This window comes from Mus pahari, chromosome 5 (assembly GCF_900095145.1).
Source record: "Mus pahari chromosome 5, PAHARI_EIJ_v1.1, whole genome shotgun sequence".
Classification (NCBI taxonomy): Eukaryota; Metazoa; Chordata; class Mammalia; order Rodentia; family Muridae; genus Mus; species Mus pahari.
Genome location: NC_034594.1, coordinates 109116911 through 109139363, shown reverse-complemented (window position 1 = coordinate 109139363; position 22453 = coordinate 109116911). Strand labels below are relative to the sequence as shown.

Below are 22453 nucleotides of genomic sequence, written 5' to 3'. Positions count from 1 at the left end.
ACTATTTCATAATGCATTATCATTAATACTGTTATAATTATATAGAGATTTCAGGCTTATGACTCCATTAGTAACACTGTATAGTTGCATAGAAATCTATTAGATTCCCATAATAGTACAGCTATGTTGACAGTATGTATATTATCACTAAAGATGAAGAATGCAGACAGGAGGATGGGAGCTTAACTTAGTGGTTTAGCATGCCTGAGGGCCTGGGTTCAGTCCTCAGCACTGAAGAAATCACAGAGCTGAAACTGGGCAAAATTTTATTGAATCTGTTTTGTGACAGGCACTGGACTAGTTTCTCTACGAAACGGATTTGCATGCTGGGATTATGTTTACTCACATGCAGCAGTAAGTCTCATATATATTGCTTTAAGTACGGTAAAGCTTCCTCTTTTTTTCTTATAAGCAAGAAAGCCCAGAAACAGGGCTAGCAGAGTAGCTCCAAAATCATTCAGAGATCCAGGGCTTTTCTTTACTTCATGGATTCTATTTCCAAGGCTTGTTTCACAGTCCAGAGTGACTGCTGGAGCTCTAGCCGTGGTGACTGCATTCTGGGTAGGAAGCAATAGGCAAGGAGGAAGCAGGCAAAGAGAGACTTGTAAATCAATACTTTCTTCAGAAACACTAATCTATGCTTTGTCTCGTGGGAGGCAATTAATATTAGTCAGGTAACCCCTGCCTTGGCCATGCATGTCATTTATATTTTCATAAGTATTCCCCTGGTATATTAATAAGCATTGAATGCATTTTTAAATGAGGAAAGCAAACCAGAAGCTTAATCATCTGCCAGATCACATCACCACTGGAACTGAGACAGGTTTTATATCTACATTAGTTGATGTGGAGTCCATTTGTTTGGTCAAGTTTTTTTAACATTGAGTTTATATTTTATTGTGAGTACTATTTAAGTGATTATATGTATATATACATATACATATGTATATGTTTTATATACATTTTATAAATATATAAATTTTTGTTTCATCATCATGAAAACTCAGCATGATTCAGTTTTGTTTCCTGTATTTTACAGTGAAGATGTGAGGTCTCTGCGTTGGTTGCTTTTGCACTATGTGACTCGGTGTGCAGCTCCCGATCCTGTTGTAGGGCTTCCCAGCTGCTCTGAGCAGCCTGCTTGTAAAGTTAGAACAAGCTTCAAAGCAATAGTAACGTCCCATTGGACAGTAAAATAAAATAACATTCCTGTCATTTTTACAGTCTAAGAAACTGCAAGTTTGGCAGGATGGCTCAGCAGGTAAAGGTGCATTGTGCACAGGCCTGGCCTCCTGAGCTTGAGCCCCAGGCTCCATGTAAAGGAGCTGTCCTCTGACCTTCTCACACATTGTATGTACATGAGCACACTAATAAATAAAACTTTAAAAGAAGAAATTGCAAAATAAAAATAAATTGTTTACAAAAAAGAAAGAAAGAAATTACAGAGAAGCCAAAACATTATTAACCCAAAAAGAAATTTTAGTAAGCTTTTGTTAAGTATGATCTTGGCTTTTTATGTTTCTGTTGTTGTTGTTGTTGTTATTGTTTTGTTTGTTTGATTTTCTTTTCGCTTTTGTTTTGTTTTTTGGTGGAGAGGGTGGAGTCTGTTTCCCAGACTGGTCAGTCCTTGGGTTCATGGACTCCTCTGCTGACAGTCAGAGGTATGCACGTTGTTCCTGGATTGGCCCCACGCTTCTCATGGCCACACTTCTTGTTGGTTTTATTAGTATTTCCTGTATACGAATAAATGAGAAATTATTTATCTCCAACTTTTTAGATGAGAAAATGAGTATAAAATATTACCTTATGCTGAGATATTAATTCCTTCTGGAGAAGATATAGTTTCTATCTTCAAAAGTGTTATATTTTTATGTTTCTTAATGCCATGTTTAGACTTTATGATTTGATTATCTCTTTTACACTTATTCCAATAATGTGATTATTTGGAAGTGAGCTTATAGCTACTTGTAAACATTTCTGATAATAATTGTGAGTAGGTGAAAAACAGATTTTTAACATTCATGCTTTTCATTGCTTTTCCCATCTCTGCAAGTATCAATTTTGGATCTCTGTTACCCCAGCAACAAGCTGTGACATCACAAATGATAGCTTTTTGGGTGGAAAGCCAATGGTTGCTTCTGATTCTTTGTTAAGAAACAAAGATCTTCTTTTCACAGAAATGACTTTAATTACACAGCTTGCTGTTGCAGTCTGTAGTTAAGGTTGCATATAGAATCCTGCTCGATTTCTGCTTCAGTCTCTTACTTAGGCAGCTATGAATGTAGAGAATTAGGCGCTTGGCTAAATGGAAGAAAGACTGCAGTTGCTGGACTAGGTGAGAGAGAGCCAAATAGACTGAGGTTGTAGAATACTTTTCAAATGGAGAATTCAAGAAGATGATCATCAAATCTAGGCTGAGGACTGCCACAAAGACTTCCCCTGCCAAGAACTGAGGGGAGGTGGAGACTGATATCGTAAGTGATTCTAGTGTCTTTTTCACTTCTCTCTAGTAAGATCCTCTCTCTCTGTGCATGTGCGGAGGGAGGTCAGGTGGCAGCCACGAGTCATTAAGACACTCGTGCATATGCAGTATCTTGCCTTGTGCCACAGCTGATTTTTGTTTGTTTGTTTTTTAATGTCATGTAAAAATATCCTATAACAAATAAGTCCTTGGCAGAAGATGTCAGACTAAATGTATAATCATACTGTTGCAATATTTACGAGCTCAGAATTAACAAACCAACAAACAAAATCTGAGCAAGAAGATTCTCATGAGACCCGTGCCTCCTTTATGCCAGTGTCTGCTATACATCATGCCTGACCATTCTCCTTTTGCTCCTGTCTTTTCTTAATTCCAGGACTCCTTACAAGTCCCAGGCTGACTCAACAGCAGAGAAAACAGCAGACAGTGTCTCCTCCAGCACCCCACTGTGTGTGATCACCAACCGTCCTGCGCCAAGCACTGCCAATGGGGTTCCAGCTGCCACAGTGTTCTCCTCCACTGGAACAGACCCCTCTGTGGAAGCCCGGGAGAAGAGGAGGTATGAGGTTGTTGGTGCAGTTGCAGGACTCTGCTTTGAGAAAAGAGACAGAGAAGCTCAAATAGATCTTAATTTTACTGTTGCATTATGTCTTAGCTTGGGAGGTTTTTGTAGTTGGTAGAGGTTAGCATTATGTTGTGTGTATAGTCAGAGCCTTTTTTTCCCTACTTGTCTTATAAGTGACAGACATTTTTTGCCTTTTGTGATGGGGAGCTTGAAACCCTGATAAAGATCCTTTGTTTTGTTCTGAGTTTTCTGTGATCACTTTTTGCAGCAAAGTAAGACTGTGATAAAGTGCTCAAAGAAGCAGTGCTAGGTGCAAGAGAAGCAGTGCTGGGTACATAGATTTAATTCATGGGAGAACAGTACCAGGGAAGGAAATGAGCATTTATATAACGGGGGATTGTGGCTCACTTGTCTGCAGTTGTTGAGACTTGCTATGCACAGACTGACCGGCTCTGACCACTTGGTCCTCTTGTGGTAGCCTGCTTGAGACTAGGAGTGCAGATGGTTGCTACTGTGCTCTGTTACACTGCAGTGTTTTTAGAGCAAAATTCCTAGAAAGCAGATGTAGATCAACTTGAGATAGATTAGAAAAAGAACAGAACTTTTCAGTTGTTGGGATTAAGAGATTGTGCAGTGTGACAAAAGGAAGAGCTGTTGAGCATTGTCTTAACCTTGAAGTCATAAAATTCAGTGTGCGGGCTATAGTAGAGCGTTTTTTTAAGACTTGGAAAAGAACAAATCTTCATCAAGGTTTTCCAGTATCCAAAAAGATATTTTTCTATCTTTCAAAATGTATGTATATGTGAGATGCCAGGAAATGTAATCTAAGACTATAGCACCTAACTTGTTAGTATTTGTTTATTGTGAAGAGAACTCAAAGCACACATTTTGAGAAAGGAGGGGAGAAGTTAAGTGTATTGAAAAACAGCATTTCCTATTATTGTTCGTTCCATAAAAATGTTAAGGAAATCAATTATCTGGACTAATGGGGTTCTGAGCCAGTAGTTGTCCTCTTTTTAAAAAGACATGTTTATTCATGTGTATGTGTGCATGCATGTATGCATGTTTGCTTGTGAATGTGTGTACGTGTGCCATGTGTGTTGCTAGTGCCCTTGGAGGCCAGAACAAGGAGTCAGAGGTCCTGTAGCTGGAGATGCAAGAAGTTGTGAGCCTCCTGATACAGGTTCTGGGACTCAAATCCAGGTTCTCTGGAGGAGCAGCAAGTATTCTTAAGAGCTAAGCTATTTCCCTCACCCTCAGTTGCCCTCTTTTAATTGACTTCTAGCCAAGTAAATATTATACATTCGAGAACATGAAATGCTTATACATTTACTCCAGTGTGCAGAGAAGTGCCATTAGCTTCATTTGAGAAAACAAAGAACAGTCTTCCATTAGCTAAAGAAGAAATCACTCTGAAAGTGTTTCTTAGGGCAGGGGGATGACTCAAGTGGAAAGTGTTTTGCATAAGTATGAGGACATGAGGTCAGATTATCAGCAGCCATGATAACAGGACACAGCATCTGTAATCCCCATACTCACTGGTCAGGCAGCATAACTGTCTTAGTCAGGGTTTCTATTCCTGCACAAACATCATGACCAAGAAGCAAGTTGGGGAGGAAAGGGTTTATTCCGCTTACATTTCCATACTGCTGTAGATCACCCAAGGATGCAGGACTGGAACTCAAACAGGTCAGAAANCAGGAGCAGATGCAGAGGCCATGGCAGGATGTTCTTTACTGGCTTGCCTATCCTGGCTTGCTCAGTCCACTCTCTTATAGAACCCAAGACTACCAGCCCAGAGATGGCANCACCCACAAGGGAACCTCCCCCCTTGATCACTAATTGAGAAAATGCCTTACAGCTGGATCTCATGGAGGCATTTCCCCAACTGAAGCTCCTTTCTCTGTGATAACTCCAGCTGTGTCAAGTTGACACAAAGCTATCCAGTACAATAACCAATCCATGATGCTTGGTGGGATATGATTCAGAGAGAGACCCTGTCTCAAAAAGTTAAAGTGGAGAAGCAGTTAAGGAAGACACCCTCCACCACACAGCTATATGTGATCGTGTACATATTCACACAAAGTGTTTCCTCTGCTTGTGGACGTTGTACATCGTGGTGCGGAGCCTAGTGCGCACCACGATGTACAACGTCCACAAGCAGTCTTTACTGGCTTGCCTATCCTGGCTTGCTCAGTCCACTCTCTTATAGAACCCAAGACTACCAGCCCAGAGATGGCANCACCCACAAGGGAACCTCCCCCCTTGATCACTAATTGAGAAAATGCCTTACAGCTGGATCTCATNGAGGCATTTCCCCAACTGAAGCTCCTTTCTCTGTGATAACTCCAGCTGTGTCAAGTTGACACAAAGCTATCCAGTACAATAACCAATCCATGATGCTTGGTGGGATATGATTCAGAGAGAGACCCTGTCTCAAAAAGTTAAAGTGGAGAAGCAGTTAAGGAAGACACCCTCCACCACACAGCTATATGTGATCGTGTACATATTCACACAAAGTGTTTCCTAGCTGAGAGGACTTAAATGGGTTAAATTCATTAAGATTAAGATAGGAAAGATGGAGAAATCAAGTTTGTTTTCAGGCTGTATGGAATTGCTGCATTCTTAGAATCCTAAAGAGCCACTGCGTCCATGAATTTTGTATCATCCAGTAGATAAGGCATCGCTTGACCAATAGAGTCAGATTTTGATTCTGTTCTGGCTGTTTTGTCAGTCCACAGCTGTCCACTGAGCTCCTTCACCTTAGCAAATAGGGTGACCCGGGTACATCTCCTCAAGTGGCAACTATATGAACAAAGAATTAGTTGGAGTGGGTGGTCCACACCTTTAATCCCAGCACTTACGCGGAGGCAGGGTCTCTGAGTTGTAGGTCAGCCTGGGATACATAGTGAGACCCTCTCTACATAAAACAAATAAAAGAATTAAAAAGACTAAACTGAGATATTAGTGAACTATATGCTGTATCAAGATGTACAAAATTGATTTTGTTTCTTAGAAAACAGGTCTTGCTATGTCCTTCTGGCTGGCCTGACACTTAACTGTATATAGCCCGGGCTTGTACTGAACTTATGGCAATCCTCATGCCTCAGCCTCCTGAGTGCTAAGATTCCATATAACACCATACCTGACTTTCTATACAGAATTATTTTTAAAAATTGTATAAGATAACCTCCATGTTATGTGTGTAGGGTGAACATGTCAGTTTTTGGACACTAAAAAGTATCTGAGAGAAATTATTTGAAGGAGGAATGTTTATTTTGTTTATGGCTTCAGAGATGACACTCTGTGGCCAGCTGGTTTATTGTTTCTGGGCCGCGGTGAGGCAAACATAATGATGGAAATGTGGATGAGCAAAGCCGCTTGTGCCTGGCAAGCAAGACGGCAGAGAGCAGCGGAGAGCAGCGGAGAGCAGCGGAGAGCATGGACTGGGCCGACATTGCTCCTGGGAACGTCCCTCCAGTGACCAGTCCCACTAACAGAGCCACTCGCTTGAATGTCTGTAAGGCTGCCCACTCAGCGGACGGTGGTGTCTGGTCACTGCCCTGTTGTTGGACCTACTATCTGGAATCCAAGTGTTCAGTGCATGAACATGTTGTTGGGGACACACTTTATGAAACAGATGAGTCTTTTCTTATCCAAAGTAACTCCTTATGTTTATGGAAATACTTCAAAATGTGATATGCTTCTGGTTTCCAGCAGTTTGGTTAACAGATGTTCAGTCTGTGCCATAAAGAGATAGTGTGAGTTATAAGCAGTGTGCTGACAGAGGTCTATTTATGACTACTTTACCTGGGGACTCCAGGAGGCTGCCACGAGAGTCTGGTGCTTAGACAGAGGTCTGAACAATAAGTAGCAGCTATGAAAGAACATGGAGTTTATGCAATCTTTAAAAATAATTTTGTATAGGAAGTCAGGTATGGTGTTATATGTAACCCTAGCACTGAACCTGGGCTGTCAGTAAGAGTTACAAATACTCTTCATCACTGAGCCATCTCTCAATCCAAAGACACTGGGTTTTTGAATATGGACCAATAACTATTGGCACAGTGAATTATGAACATTCTCATTACCTGTAATAGACATCCTATACCTATTTCTCTCATGTCTTATACCCACTTCCCTGCAACCTAAGCAACTACTGATATTTTCTGTTTTTCTTATTTTCAACCTTTCATGTAAAATGGAAACAACATGAGGGGTTATGATTAGCCTCTTTCTGTTATATTTTCAAAGTGCATCCATGTTGAGGCAGGAATCAGGACTTCATTCCTTTTTATAGTCTACCATTTGATATTGTTTGTTCATTCATAACTTGATACATTCACATTATTTCTACCTGTTGGCTGTTATAAATAATATCGCTATAAACATTTGTATATATATTTTTTATGTGGACATATTTCTCAGGTATATACTACTAGTGGGGTTTGTAGGCAATATGCCACTAGACAATTTTAAGCTTAAGGTATCATGAATTTTAAACTGGCTTTTAAACTCTGTCTAAAGTTATTAGACAGGAACGGATGGGTAATAATGAATGTGAAGTGACTAGCAAGGAGACTGTTACAGAAGAAATGCACACAAGACAAATCAGGCTTGCACTGGGTAGTGATAGAAGAGGTGAAGAAAAGTGAGTGTGGTAAAAATATATTTATTTCGCTTAATAATTGGGAGGAAGGTGGGATTGCAAGCTTGTACAACCACTCTGGAAGTCAGTCTGGCAGTTCCTCAGAAAATTGGACATAGTACTACTGGAGGACCCAACAATACCTCTTCTGGGCATATACTCAGAAGATCTTCCAACTGGTAATAAGGACACATGCTCCACTATGTTCATAGCAGCTTTATTTATAATAGCCAGAAGCTGGAAAGAACCCAGATGTCCCTCAATAGAGGAATGGATACAGAAACTGTGGTACATTTACACAATGGAGTACTACTCAGCTATTAAAAACAATGAATTTATGAAATTCTTGGGCAAATGGATGTATCTGGAGGATATCATCCTTAGTGAGGTAACCCAATCACAAAAGAAGTCACTAGATATGCACTCACTGATAAGCAGATATTAGTCCAGAAACTTAGAATACCGAAGATACATTATGCAAAACAGAAGAAAACCAAGAAGGATGACCATTGTGTGGATACTTCATTCCTCCTTAGAATAAGGAACAAAATACTCATGAAAGGATATAGGTACAGAGACAAAATTTAGAGCTAAGATGAAAGGATGGACTATCTAGAGACTACCCCATTCAGGAATCCATCCCATCATCAGCCACCAAACCTAGATACTAATGCNCATGCCAGCAAGATTCTGCTGAAGGGACCCTGATATTGCAGCCTCTTATGAGGTTATGCCAGTGCCTGGCAAACACNGAAGTGGATGCTCACAGCCAGCTATTGGATGGAACACAGGGTCCCCAATGGAGGAGCTAGAGAAAGTACCCAAGGACCTTAAGGGGGCTGCAACCCTGTAGGTGGAACAACAATATGAACTAACCAGTATCCCCTGAGCTTGTGTCTCTAGCTGCATATGTAGCAGAAGATGGCCTAATCGGCCATCACTGGGAAGAGAGGCCCCTTGGTCTTGCAAACTTTATATGACCCATCACAAGGGAAGGCCTGGGCCAAGTAGTGGGAGTGGGTGGGTAGGGGAGCAGGGGCGGGGGGGGGTATAGGGAACTTTAGGGATAGCATTTGCAATGTAAATAAAGAAAATAATAAGAATAAAAAAATTGAGAAAAGAAAAAAAATAATTGGGAGGAAGGGAGCTGGTGAATTGGCCATGTGTGGAGGTCAGAGGACAATTTGCAGAAGTTGGCTCCCTTCTTCCTCCATGTAGGTCCTGGGACTTGAATTCATGTTGTCAGGATTAATGGCCAAGATTATCATTATATTTATATGTAGCACATATAAATATGCTACATTTTTTATATTTATATGCTACATTTTTATATTTATATGGATACGGAAGCTCAGATTTTCCTGTCACATGTGAGGTCATACATACTTAGCTGATACTTGTAACCAAGAATTTATATCAAGTTAGAACTCTGGATTGGCTGCCCAGCTCATGAGAAGTGTACATTGTAGACCCTGTACCTAAAGAAAGGGAAATGAAGAGAATCTATTCAAGGATCTAGGCAAGGACAGAAAAGTAATTGGAGAAAAATTTTTACTACACATAGAATTTGGAATCCCAGGTCAAGAATTTAACATAGAAGCTAGGTCTTTATTCTTGAAAGCTTCAGATCATGGCACAAGCATACAGTGTTATAAGTGAATAGTGTTGTTAAATGGAGACTTGCATATGCGGACCAATCTAACAGCCATTTATTGAAGGACTCTGCCTGGCATATGTCAGTCAAAGACTGAAATTACAACATCAAGAGAAAAAAAATGTTTCCTGATCTTTAGTATTGAAAATCTATTCTGAGAAGTAAATCAAATGCTACTATGTAGTTTTTATTTTTCTATGAAAAAATAAATATATAAATTGGGACTGCAGAGATGGCTTAGCCATGAAGAGTACTCTCTACTCTTGAAAGGAGCCTAACATTCCTAGCATCCACATTCAGCAGCTTGTACCCTCCTCTAAGGCCAGTTCCAGTGGATCTGATGCAAGGGTACTAGCACTCATGTGCACATACCCGGGCACACACTTCAAAACAGGAAATGTCTACATTTCTCTGAGGATGTGGAGGAGAGGAGTCTGAATCAGACTGGTTCGGTGGCTAGGAGATGACCAGAAGCAACTGGAAATTAATAAATAGCTATGGGAGGGTGATATTTTAGAGGAACATAAATTCATGAAACAAACAAGTGTCCTCTTCTTGAGGCTGTGGAAGACAAGGCTGCTGTAGCACTTCAGAACATTTCTGTGTGAAAGCAGGGTTAGCTGAAAGGAGTGAGGTGTAGCAAATCAAGTGGAGCCTTCTCCGGTCATCTGGGAAGAGTGGTGGTTGACGGTGGGGCTTGGGAAAGAGTAGCTGTGGCATGTGCTCAGTGAACTTGTTCTTGCCCTGCAGGAACCCCCAAATTAACATTCTACTGGATAGTCTTCGGAAATTGTGGCGCTCGAGAGGTAGGCAGGAACCAAATCAAGCCAATTTTTATCTGGGTTATGTTAAGAAACTTGATCTTCTGTTCTCAGAGCTGTGAAATACCATAGTAGAATTTTCAGCAGGGGAATGAGTTGATCACATAAAACATATCATTTAAGCCTTTACAGAATTAAAGCCATTTAGTTTCTCCCTCTAGATGAGCATAAACTAAGAGGAAAAAAAAAATCAGATGTTTTGAAACAGCTACATTTTTCTTCTGAAAGAGCACGCTGAGTGATAATTCTTCTCTTTTGAAGCTTCCGCTTTCTCTGTAATCAGCTCATTGTGGAAGTGTTTTGACTCCCACTGGAAAACCACAGTGGAGCCTTGAAGCCCTCATTCACAGGTCCAATTTGAAACAATTAGTAGCATTGGGATAAATGGGGATTTGAAGCAGGCCACTGCAAGACTTAAGCAGTAGAAAGCCATCGCTCAGAAATAATCTCCCTTTGCCTTGTAATTGAGTCACTCAGGCTGGGGTGGGATTTAGCACACCATTTCACAGTTGTCTCTCCTTAGGGTTTTGTTTTCCGGCAGCCATTGTGAGTGTGTGTAGGACTGGCCAACAATCAATTTCAGCATTCTCCTTCTGGCACTACGAATGGACTCAGGTGACCACTGATACCTTGTTAAATGAACAAAGCCAGGTGCAAAGGATAATATATAGTGCCAAACAAACACAACAGTATTTATGCTGTTTGTGTGTGGGTGTGGGTGTGTGTGGGGGCAGATTCTGGAGCATTCTGCCCTCCTTTTCTTCTGTGAAAAAGTATTACTGTTATACTAGAATGAACGGGGAAATAATTGAAGAGAAATTTGCTCTGGGAACCAGTTTCCTTTATGATGTTAGTCTGTGGAGGAGGCCATGTCCATCCAATGATAATTACCATAGCAAGTCTAGAAGCTTTGTGGTGTGTGTGTGTGTGTGTGTGTGTGTGTGTATCTGTCTGTGTCTCTGTGTGTATAAATGTGTATGTTTGTCTGTGTCTGTATTCCTGTGTGTGTGTGTGTCTTTGTGTATGTATATGTGTCTGTCTGTCTGTATATAAATGTGTATGTTTGTGTGTGTCTATGTATGTGTATATATATATATTTCTCTCCATGTGTGTATCTCAGTGTGTGTGTGTATATATATATGTGTGTGTGTGTGTGTGTGTGTGTGTCTATGTGTGTATGTGTAAGGGTATGAATGTATATGTTTGTGCATGCATGTATATGTCTGTCTATATGTGTATGTGTCTGTGTATGAGTATGTCTGTGTAGGTATATTTGTGTGTATGTCTGTGTATGTATCTGTGTGTATATATATGTGTGTGTGTCTGTGTGACTAGTGTGACTAGAGATTGAACCTAGGGCCTGTCCTTGTTGCTGCTAGATAAGCACTCTCTTTCTTTTTTTAATTAAGCATTCCATTTGTTTACATCTCAAATGATATCCCACTTCCCAGTTACCCCCTCCACCAACCCCCCATCCCATGATATCCCACTTCCCTTCCCCATTTCCCCTCCACCAATCCCCCCATCCCACATCTGCCCCGCCCTTTGCCTGTATGAGAGTGCTCCTCTTTCCCTAGCCCCTTTGTTAGCTTTTTTTTTTAAGTAGGAGAAACAGGGGCTTAAACTTGCTCTGTTGCTCTGGCAGAACATAAGGGTCTCTATGCCCCATCCTCTAGAGTATTTGGAATATCAAGCCTGGTTAATTGTGTTTTGTTTTCTTAAGAAAAGGTCTCACTTAGTAGCTGAGGCATCTCTTCTCAGAACTATGTGTAAGTGCCTTGGCCAGCCATGGTCTTGAATTCACATCTCACAACAAAATACATAATACAGTTTATTAATTTTAAGGAGAATATGGTCTTTGCCTAATGTCTGCTTCCCTGAGAAAGCTGTAGTATGTTCAGCTGCTACTTCCTTTCTTCTCATGATGGACAGGAAAGGGAGATGGGTTCCTTACTCTAATGAAAGTCATAAAGTAAGTTGAAGTCATAAAACTGTATAAAGTCTTCATTATCATCGGCTAGGCCCTCTTTCCTCTATATTGAAATATTACAACTTTTGAGTTAAAATAATACCCATTCAGAATAAAAGTTTGATTCCAGGGCCAGTCTTTCATGATTTGCAGCCCAGAATATAGAACTAATCACTCCCCTCCATGTTTTGGGTTGACCTGGGGACTATAGAAAACAGCAGGCTCATCTGGTTCTGAAGGGCCAGATCATTTGACTAGCAGACTGCAGGACAGAAATGGCAACTGGCCAGCAGTTGGCAGATATCTCTGCAGGGACACCACGCTAAGTAGCAGCTGTCAAAATCATGTAGTGGTCAAGTTCATTTTCCAAAGCTCCAAGTTTTCCTTAGCAACAGAATATAAATAATTCCCCAAGCTAATATTAGAGCTGATAGTGACTGACTGTCTTTGCCTGCCTTTTCTCCTCTTTGTTTCCCTGCTACCTTTTCCCTGCCTCTGACCAGCCCTGAATTTTATATCACTTTCTTCCTTCAGATGTCCTTCCTTCCATCCATCCAAGAAATGGCTATAAATACTTTGTTTCCACAAGAGGATAAAATTGCTTATCCCTCTGAAGAACCCACATTATACTCAGCTCTGCTTGCTTCTCAAGAGGTGACCTATACTGACTGAGTCATCTACCCTCATACCAACCTTCCTGAGTCCTTTGCAATCTCTTAAACTAGGTAGTTTATTCCAGCTAATGTGAAGCTGTCTACAGATTAATTTGACATCATCTTTGGAATGTTAGAAATTTTAGAACAAAGAATTGAGCCATCATTTTTAAAAACACTTAAAATTATCTCTAAGCTATGATAGTTGCCAATTAAAGAAAAGGTTTTATAGTTTCCCAATTTCTCTCCATTTTTGCTCTAAAATGTTTTCTTTGTCTAAATGTCTGTAGCAGAGTTGAACCTACATTTTCTTTGTTGATCTAATCTTTTTTTTTTTCCTCGTGTGAATCTTGAGCAAGAAGAGAGAAAAGTGTACATGATAGTAGATGAATTGTACATTGAAAATAAAATAGCATCAGATGGCACCCCAGGCTACCCAGAAATTTTCTGTGAAAGGAAAGGTCAAAGCCAGGTACAGCAGAGCACTGAGAATGCTGAGGTAGGAGGATTAGCACAACCTTGAGGCCAGCCTGGGTCTGTCTCAAACTCATCTCAAGATGTCCAAAATTAATAAGTGAAAGAAAGAAGGAAGGCCAGGCAGTGGTGACATGCACCTTTAATCCCAGCACTCAGGAGGCAGAAGCAGGAGGATCTCTGTGAGTTTGAGGCCAGCCTGGTCTGCAGAGTGAGTTCCAGGACAGCCAGAGTTACAGAGAAACCCTGTCTCAAAACAAAAAAAAAAACAAAAAAAAAGAAAGAAAGAAAGAAAGGGAAGGGAAGGGAAGGGAAGGGAAGGGAAGGGAAGGGAAGGGAAGGGAAGGGAAGGGAAGAAAAGAAAAGATAGAAAAGATAGAAGGGAGAGAACGAGGAAGAAGGAGGGAGGGAAGGAGGAAGGAGGGAAGGATCAACCAGTGTCACCAGGCTTAGTGGCAACTCTGCCTTTGTATCTATTAAGCCATCTTGTCAGCACAATAAAGTTTTAAAATTAGGGTTGCATACATTGTATTTTTAGGCACTGCTACTGCAAAATTGACTATAAAAATATTAAACATTTTGTTTATATGCACTAGAAAACCTAAGAGCTTGCTTTATTACAGTGCCGTTCACTATATTGTGGTAGCTTGGAATCTCTGTAACTGATAGACAAGGAGGTTAGACACAGGTGAGTGAACCCACATGAAGGACACAGTCTTACAACCTGAGATACAGGATTCCTATAGCATACAGGGTTTAAAAATTAAATGAAATAAGCAATCTGAAGTCTGAAATAGTAGCGCCATTTAGACTTTTGGGTAGATTTTATTTCCAATCTATTAGGTCTAGAGAAGCTAGGCACAGAAAGACATTTTTAAATAATAACATGAATACTGTCAAGTTGCTTTATAGTTTGTATGAAATACCTGCTTTCCATCAATTATTTTTAATCCTCACAACAAATTTACAAAGAAGATATTCTGAGCTCTCATTTACATATAAGGAACAGGTTAGAAAGGGAACCTGCTTTACCCCAAATCACATAGCAAATACCCAGCATGCTAACTCAGAACTTTACAGTACTGTCCAGTCTCCTACTGTTCTGTAGTCCCTTGGGTAGCAATGTGCTATTTATTATAACCATTTCAAAGCATCCACATTCACACTGAGTGTGGAGGGGTACATCCATCTTTCTTTCTTTCTTTCTTTCTGTCTGTCTGTCTGTCTGTCTGTCTGCCTGCCTGCCTGTCTGCCTGCCTGCCTTTCTTTCATTTGGTATGGTTTAGTTTGGTTTTTTCGAGGCAGAGTTTCTCTGTGTAGCCCTGCCCTGGCTGTCCTGGAACTCACTCATTAATCCCAAGTGCTGGTATTAAAGGGGTGCACCACCACTGCCTGGCTCTCTTTTTCAGTTTTATTTGTGCATGTTTGTTTATTAAGATGAGGTCCCAGTATATATGCCAGACTGGTCTAAAAATAGTGAACCTCCTGCCTCAGCCCCACTTATCTGAAAGTGTCCTTTTCCCTCAGTTGTCTTTACCCCATCCTTCTCTTCCCACATCTATTTTGTGTCCTTGCTTAGGGCATTACTCTGTCCAAGTAGAAAACAGCTCTCTTGAACACGCTCTGCCTCATCTCCCTCTTCCCAGTTGTCCCCATGCAGAGCCTCCCCATGCCAGTGTGGCTTTAGCTCGTGTTCTCTGCCTAGCAATGCCCTGCTCAGTGCCATGAGAACTCCTTCATTTTACTTTAATTTTTAGCTTTTTTATTATATTTTAACATTTAAAATACTTTTTAAATTTAATTATATTGTGAGCATATTCATCCCTTCCTCCAAGACCTTCCATAGCTTCTCCTCCTCTTCTCCCTCCTCCCCACCTAACTGTAACAAACAGTAACCCAATATAACAGCAAAACCACAGCCAAAAAGAAATTTAAAAACACTAAACTGTATCCAAATAAAAGCATACACACACACACACAAACCCTGGAGAGTTCATTTTATGTTTGTCAATTATGAATATAAGGAGTGAGTAATGTACCCAGTGCTGCTTTATTGGAGAAAATGGATTTTTCCTTACCCAGCAGGTGAGGCAGTTCAGTTGTTGACCTTTACTGTAGTGACTGGATTTTCATCCATCCATTCATTCATTCATTTTTTTTTTAAGATTTTTATTATTATATCTAAGTACACTGTAGCTGTCTTCAGATGCACCAGAAGAGGGCATCAGATCTCATTACGGGTGGTTGTGAGCCACCATGTGGTTGCTGGGATTTGAACTCAGGACCTTTGGAAGAGCAGTCAGTGCTCTGAACCACTGAGCCATCTCTCCAGCCCCTCATTCATTCATTCTTAAAAATTATAATAAAATAAAATATAACCTAAAATAAAAACCACCTCATTGAAGTTGGACATGACAAGCCAACAGAAGGAAAAGAGCCCAAGAGAAGGCACAAGAGTCAGAGACCCACTTGTTCGCAAACTCAGGAACCCCATAGTTGTCTAAGTCTGGGATACCTCTCTCAGTGATTTTTTTTTTCCTAGATCCATTCATTTGTCTGCAAGTTCATTCTTCTCTTAAGGGACATGTAGGTTGCTTCCAATTTCTGCCTATATGTTCATGGTTGAGTAAGTGTGTCTGTGGTAGGAGGAAGCTTTTCGGTTTCATGAAGTCCCATTTATATATTGTTGGTCATAGTGCCTGTGCTAATGGTGGTGTTCAGAAAGTCGTTCCCTCTGCCAGTGAGAGCTCCTTCGTTTTAAATACCACTGCTGACTACTTCTGCTCTCCAGCTCCAGGCTGAGCCCGAATTCTCCTCACAGTACTCTTAGGACAGATTTGACCAATTAAATGGTAATATGTTCTTCTTTGTCCCTGCACTGTGAACTTGTGAGGTGGCTTTTTAACTGGATTTTCTTCTTATCACAGAGCTGAATATGTAGACATTAGATCAGTTGTAGGATCTTCTCTGCCCTTCAGGTGGCAGCAGAGGAAAGCCAGTTGAACTACTCAGATGTATGACATCAAAGAATCTAGTTTGTGTTTGAATCAATTTTCAGAGAAGCACATCTCCCATATTCCATTTTAACTGTTTTAATATTGGAATGCAAATAGTTTCTAGCACATGAAGGCCCTTGTGGATTTCCTGGTACTTCTTCAGAGGAGAGCAACCAACGCAGGGTAAAACGCTCCCTGGGTTGCGAGTAGGATGCATACTTTACCTTTCAACAAAGCAGTTGATGTCTTCCAGACAAGCTTTGTAGCCTTTCTAGTCTGAGCTTCTCCACAGGACAGCTAGATTGAGTTAGTGAATATATAGATAGCATAAAATTCTAAAATTATGAGATCCTGAGCTATCAGTGACTGTCTAATGAATGTCCATTTGTTTGGTGGTGTGCTCAGAATATAGGTATAGTAGAAAGGGGATATGCCGTACCTTGTACTCTCAGGATTGAGAATCTCTAATATGCTCATTTCCTCCCTCAGTTCAGCATTTTGTGCAGGCAAATATATTAGGATTTCAGAAAAAAAGCAAGATGAATGATGGACAATTGTATAATTAGAATAAGCTTCATGGAGGTAGAATTTGAGTCAGCATTTATATATGTGAAAGGCTTAGACTAAAGGAATTAATTATTTTGAAAGTTTATTATATACCCCATCTGCTTTTCCCCATAGTGCATGTTGAGAATCAGATAGGATAAAGAACTTTTGAGTAATCAGAATTAGTAATGAAAAAAGCAGGAATTTAAAACCACCTTCAGGACTCTGCTGCCATTCTTTGACCTCAGCAGGACCACAAAGGTATCTCAGAGGTTAGCCTGAGCTGGACCATTCTACACCAAGAGCTTGCCAACGATTGGGTCTCCTGATGTCTTTAAGGGACCGACCATAGCACTCCACAGAAATGAGTATTAGGAGTGGTCAGTTCGGGAAACACAGCAAATGGAGACTTTCTATTTTCTTTCTAATCTGATGAGAAGTGCAGAGCTTCAGAAAATCAGAAGAGAAGTCGCCTTGTCCGTATTGGGTCAGGATGCTCGCTCTGAGAGGTTATCTTTGGCAGAGTTCTGGAACATTGGGTAAGAGAGTTCTGTTTAAGAAGTATTTACAGATAGGGCTTAGCTGAGGGCAAGCCCCTGGACAGTTGATCCTGGTTCCTCTTTAAATAACAATCTTTCTTCCTCAGTGTCTTAAAGTAACTCTGGGCAGTATATTACCTCTTTGATTCTTTCCTCTTAACCTGAGGTGGATAGAGGGTGTGATTCAGGGGTCCCCATGCATTGATGCTGAAAATGGCCTGCTGATCACTGGCATGAACGTAAACTGTAGTGGCACTTCAAGTGTCCTTCAGGAGCCAACATCCATTATAATGAAGTCAGCTGTGTTCAACTCGTGGTGCACATGATTCATAACTAATGGGAATAAACCACAGCTTAGTTGCTGTCTGACAGATGTGCTCTGGACAGATAGGATTTGTCCTGGGCAGGCGCCATTCTTCCCACACTGTGCACTGATGCTACGAGCTTCACCCTGCTTAGCTGTGTGCTGCTCTTGGAAAAGCCCTCTAATTTCACTGTTTACTCCCTAGCTTCTTACTCACTCTTCAGCCTACTAAAATAGAAATTCTTCTCCACCTGCCAGCAACATTGCTCTGCCAAAGGCCATGTCCTCCTCCTCTTCCTTCTTTTTTTTTTAACTTTTTATTGATTCTTTGTGAGTTTTACCTCATCTACCCCAGTCTCACTCATCGCCCCATCCCCTCATATCTGCTCTTTACTCTTGCAACTCCCCCCCACAAAGAAAACACACACACACAGAGCATAGAAAACTATCTCATCACGGAAGCTGGAGTATGTCACAGTGTCTCCCATAGTATATCCCTCTGGCCACACATCTTTACTTGCAAATAATTTGAGGTTTCTGGCTTCTTTGATACCATCAATATTGAATTGTCAGGCTAATCAAAGGTGCTACATAAGGGGAACCCAGGTTAATCTCAAGAACATTACTGACCTATGCATACCTCAAGAGCCAGCTCCACTGTGTTTTCTGTTAAGGTGCCCAATTTCCCAAGTGCTGCATTCGGTGAGGGGTGGAGCCAGCTCTAGTGCTCACAAACCCCCGGGGCTGGCTCACTCTTGGCATTCACCATCAGGGCCAACTCCATTGTATTGCCTAGGCATCTGCTCTCCCAAGTGCTGCAGCCACTGAGCGGGCAAGGCTAGCTCTCCTGCTATCATGGCTAACTCTATTGACTACTGCAGGTGATGAGGGAGGAGGGCAGAAATTCCCGTGCACCTATGCCACCTCACCACAAATGAGAGGCAGGGCCAGCTCACTAGCTCTCATGACCCCAGGGCCACCTCTACCAACTGCCACAGGTGGTGAAGGGTGAGGAGGAGACAGTGTCACCCCCCAACCCATACTACCTCGTGGCAGACAAGTGACACAGCCAGCTCTCCCTTGCTCTTGCCTTCAGGACTGGCTCACTCATGCCCCCTTGACCAGGACCAGAACTACTATGCTTCCTAGGCAAGGTGTAGCACCTGCTCTCCCGGGTGTTATAGCCGACAAGAGACAGGGTCAGCTCACCCGCTCTCCTGACCCCAGGGCTAGTTCTCCTGACTTCTGCAAATGGTGAGGGGCAAGAGGTGGGGCATCACCCCCACATTCATCAAGGCAGGGCCAGCTCTCCTGTGTTCTGGTCCTGGGGCTGGCTTACCTATGCCCTCTTGACCAGGGCCAGCCTTACTGTGCTCGTCAGGCAAGGCGCAGGGCCTGCTCTCCCAAGTGCTCTCGAGCCAGTGATGGAGCTGGACCAACTCACTAGCTCTCATGACCCTGGGGCCAGTTCTCCTGACTGCTGCAGGTGATGACAGGTGAGGGTATCACCCCCATGCTCATGCCACCTCAAGGCGGCTCTCTACACTCTCGCCACCTGTGCCACCACCAACAGGGCCAGCTCTGCTGTACTGTCCACGCAAGATGCAGGGCTTATTCTCCCGAGTGCTGCAACTAAGCTAGCTCTCCTACATTCACACTCTCAAGACTGCCTCATCCACACCTCTGCCACCAGGGCCACTTCTACTGTGTAATCTGAGTAAGGCACACAGCCCACTCTCCGGAGTGCTACTGCCAGTGAGCGGTAGGGCCAGAGGTAGCTCTCCAGAGCTCTGGAGCTGTGAGAGATGGGTACAGTTCTGTGCAGCCCCTGGACATCCATGTGGTCCCCAGTGGGTGCTCATATTCTCTAGTTGTAATATGAGCCATAGACAGCAACTCCAACCCCTGTAGTCATGGCCGTCAACAAGCAGCTCAGGCTGGAATCTCACCATGGCCCCAGGTGGCAGGGCTAGCCACTCATAACAGGCTACTCCTCTCCACAAGGAGTCTTCAGTTCCATCTCTTTATAATGTTCAAGCTGTTCCACTTCTCTTTCCCTCCCATCTGTCCACTACATACTCACACATTGGGGTGGCTCCTGCTACAGACTGGCTATATGGCTGGCTGGCCCCTGGGTGACATCCTCAATCCACTGGGCACCGGAGGGCAGGTTTGTAGGTGATACAGCCCTCTATAAGTCTCTGTCTTCCTCATCTCTCAGTATACTGCATGGTGGTGGCAAGACTGTGTGTGTGTATAGCCCACCTTTGCCGTGGGGTGGAGGGCAGGTCTGTGGGGGTCTTCCCCTTCCCTTACTTTGTGGAATGACAGAAAGCAGTTCTCTCTCTGTCTCCCTCCTCCCATGCCACACTGCCTGGATTTGGTTTGATTTTTATGAGTCCTAGACGTAAAACGGCTTTGACCACTAAGCCAGGCATCAAGCTAGGATGAACAAAGGACTGCCATCTGCTCCGCCCTGACTGATCTAAGACCACCACCAACATGGTGTCTGGTTGACCATTGCCAGGGGGTGTTCACATCCTTCTTAATGATGGGATTCCAGGGACTCTTCATCTTTTACCATGAACTCTCAGCAGCACTTTATAAAGTTTACTACTGTTTTTAAAAATTGTCCCGCTATGACCTCTCAGGTACTATTCTTTTGTGACTCCCCTTTGTCGTTCTAAAGTTTCTCTGTGTCATTTCAGTTCCTCTTCTGTAATAAGCAAGTGTTTCTCCTTCCTTCTGTTCCCAGGGCTCTTCCCTCTTTAACAGATCTACTCTAGCTGTTTCATCTGTCAGTGTTCTGTCCTGGATCTCTGGTGCTCTTCATAATGCATAGAAGGAGTAAGGGAAGTGCTCGACTTGCTCTCTAGACATTCTACAGAAGTACATGTTTGGCTATTATTCTCCTGTCCCTTAGCCCATCACCCTTGCTTCTTTATCTGTTTCAAGTAGCATGGATTTTTCTTTTAGGGTTCTCAAGTCCCTTTAAGAAAAAGCCTAAAGAAAAACTAGACTAAACCATTCTACCTTCTGGACTTTAAAACAGAGAAAGTCTTTTCTTATATATTAAAAAAAAATGCTATCCTAATATGTGCTACCAAGTTGAGAAACCCAGAAATCACACTAGAAGAGTTTGCTGATAGAGAGCCTGTCTTAGTTAGGGTTTTACTGCTGTGAACAGACACCATGACCAATGCAAGTCTTATAAAGGACAACATTTAATTGGGGCTGGCTTACAGGTTCAGAGGCTTGGCCCATTATCATCAAGGCAGGAGAATGGCAGCATGCAGGCAGGCCTGGAGCAGGAGGAGCTGAGAGTTCTACATCTTCATCTGAAGGCTGCTAGCAGAACACTGACTTCCAGGCAGCTAGGATGAGGGTCTTAAAGCCCAAGCCCACAGTGACACACGTATTCCCACAAGGCCACACCTCCAGATAGAGCCACTCCCTGGGCCAAGAATATTCAAACCATCCCAGAGCCAAAGCAAACACTTGCCAGAAGCCTTCCCTTTCCTTCTTCGCTCACATTCCCCGTGAGCAAGTCCTCACTTTCTCCTTAAAGACCCCCGGGTTCTATCTGGGGGTGCAGCCTAATGGAGAGCACCTGCTTGGCATGTACAGGAGGGCATCCCCGTACATCTAAAACCAAAACTCTTTCCATTTTCTGTTCTTCTGTAGTGCTCTGTTAACTCAGGCCCTGCCATTGAACCTGTGGCTCTTGTATCACCTTCCTTCCCCTCCCCCAAAAGCTGTGCTCTGCTGTTGTCCCCAGGTCACTGGCTCCTACTCAGACCTGAGACTGAGCTCCATGAAATGTGCCCCCCCCATCTCCCCAGGAAGCCTCTTAACACCTTAACTCTCCTGTGGCATTTCATTCCTTAGCCCCTCAAAGAATATCAGGTTTTCTCTCCAGAAGAATCTTTGGCATCTTTGGTCTTGAATATTGATTATCACTGTGTACATCTTCCCAGAAGATTCTGCTCAAGATTAAGGCTTCTTCATCTTTATCTATAGTTTCCAGGGCGGATAAAACAAAAGTAAGATGGGAAAATGACCAGAATGAATGAAAAGGAGAATGAATGAACCAATGTAGTGCCAGCTAAACTAAGAAGTAGTAAGTTACCAAATGAATAGGAATTTAGCATAATAAGGCACATAACTAGGAGTCATAACCCAGTTCCATTTTTCACACATAACCTTAGTTCAGTTCACTAATTATTTGGAGTACCTGATAGAGTAGGCAGGATACTGTCTGTCAGTGCTGTGATGACAGAGAAAACTACCACATTCTTAGGACTTGGTGGGGGGGGGGGTTAGCATTGGACAGATAGAGTGCTTTCTCGGCTATTGGACATGGATGCGCTCTCTGTTTCTCTGTCTCTCTCTTACACACACACACACACACACACACACACACACACACACACCACAGTACTAATGACACCACTGCTGTGTGTGCTCTTGTTCATCCTGGGTCTTTCCAGTTGGAAATCTGAGTCTAATGGGTAAGTGCATATTTCTCTCTGTTTACATCTGGGTTACATTTGAAACATTATTTTGTTTTTCCTTTTTTGCCTATCAAAGAAAGATAAAAGTAGCATTTCCTTGGTTTAAACTCCAATTTCCTTGCTGCTAGTAAAACATTTTCTCTTTTGTTTATGGGCTTTTCTGCTTTTCTATTTCTCTAATTTTCAGAAAATATATTTTGCTGATTTGATGTCATTGTTTTGTTGTTATATATCTGTTTTTAAGTTCAGGTATTTTCTGTTGTCTGTCTAATATACTTTTAGCTTATC

At 42.2% G+C, this 22453-nt stretch overlaps 1 protein-coding gene across 1 annotated transcript in view; it reads left to right on the top strand.

The window, feature by feature from the left end:
- Window positions 1-22453, top strand: part of Ppp1r12b (protein phosphatase 1 regulatory subunit 12B) — a 200741-nt gene that overhangs the window by 80897 nt on the left and 97391 nt on the right. Inside the window, exon 13 of the mRNA XM_029538692.1 lies at window positions 2859-3041. Within this exon, the coding sequence (XP_029394552.1) occupies window positions 2859-3041 (183 nt within the window). The remainder of the gene's footprint in view (window positions 1-2858; window positions 3042-22453) is intronic.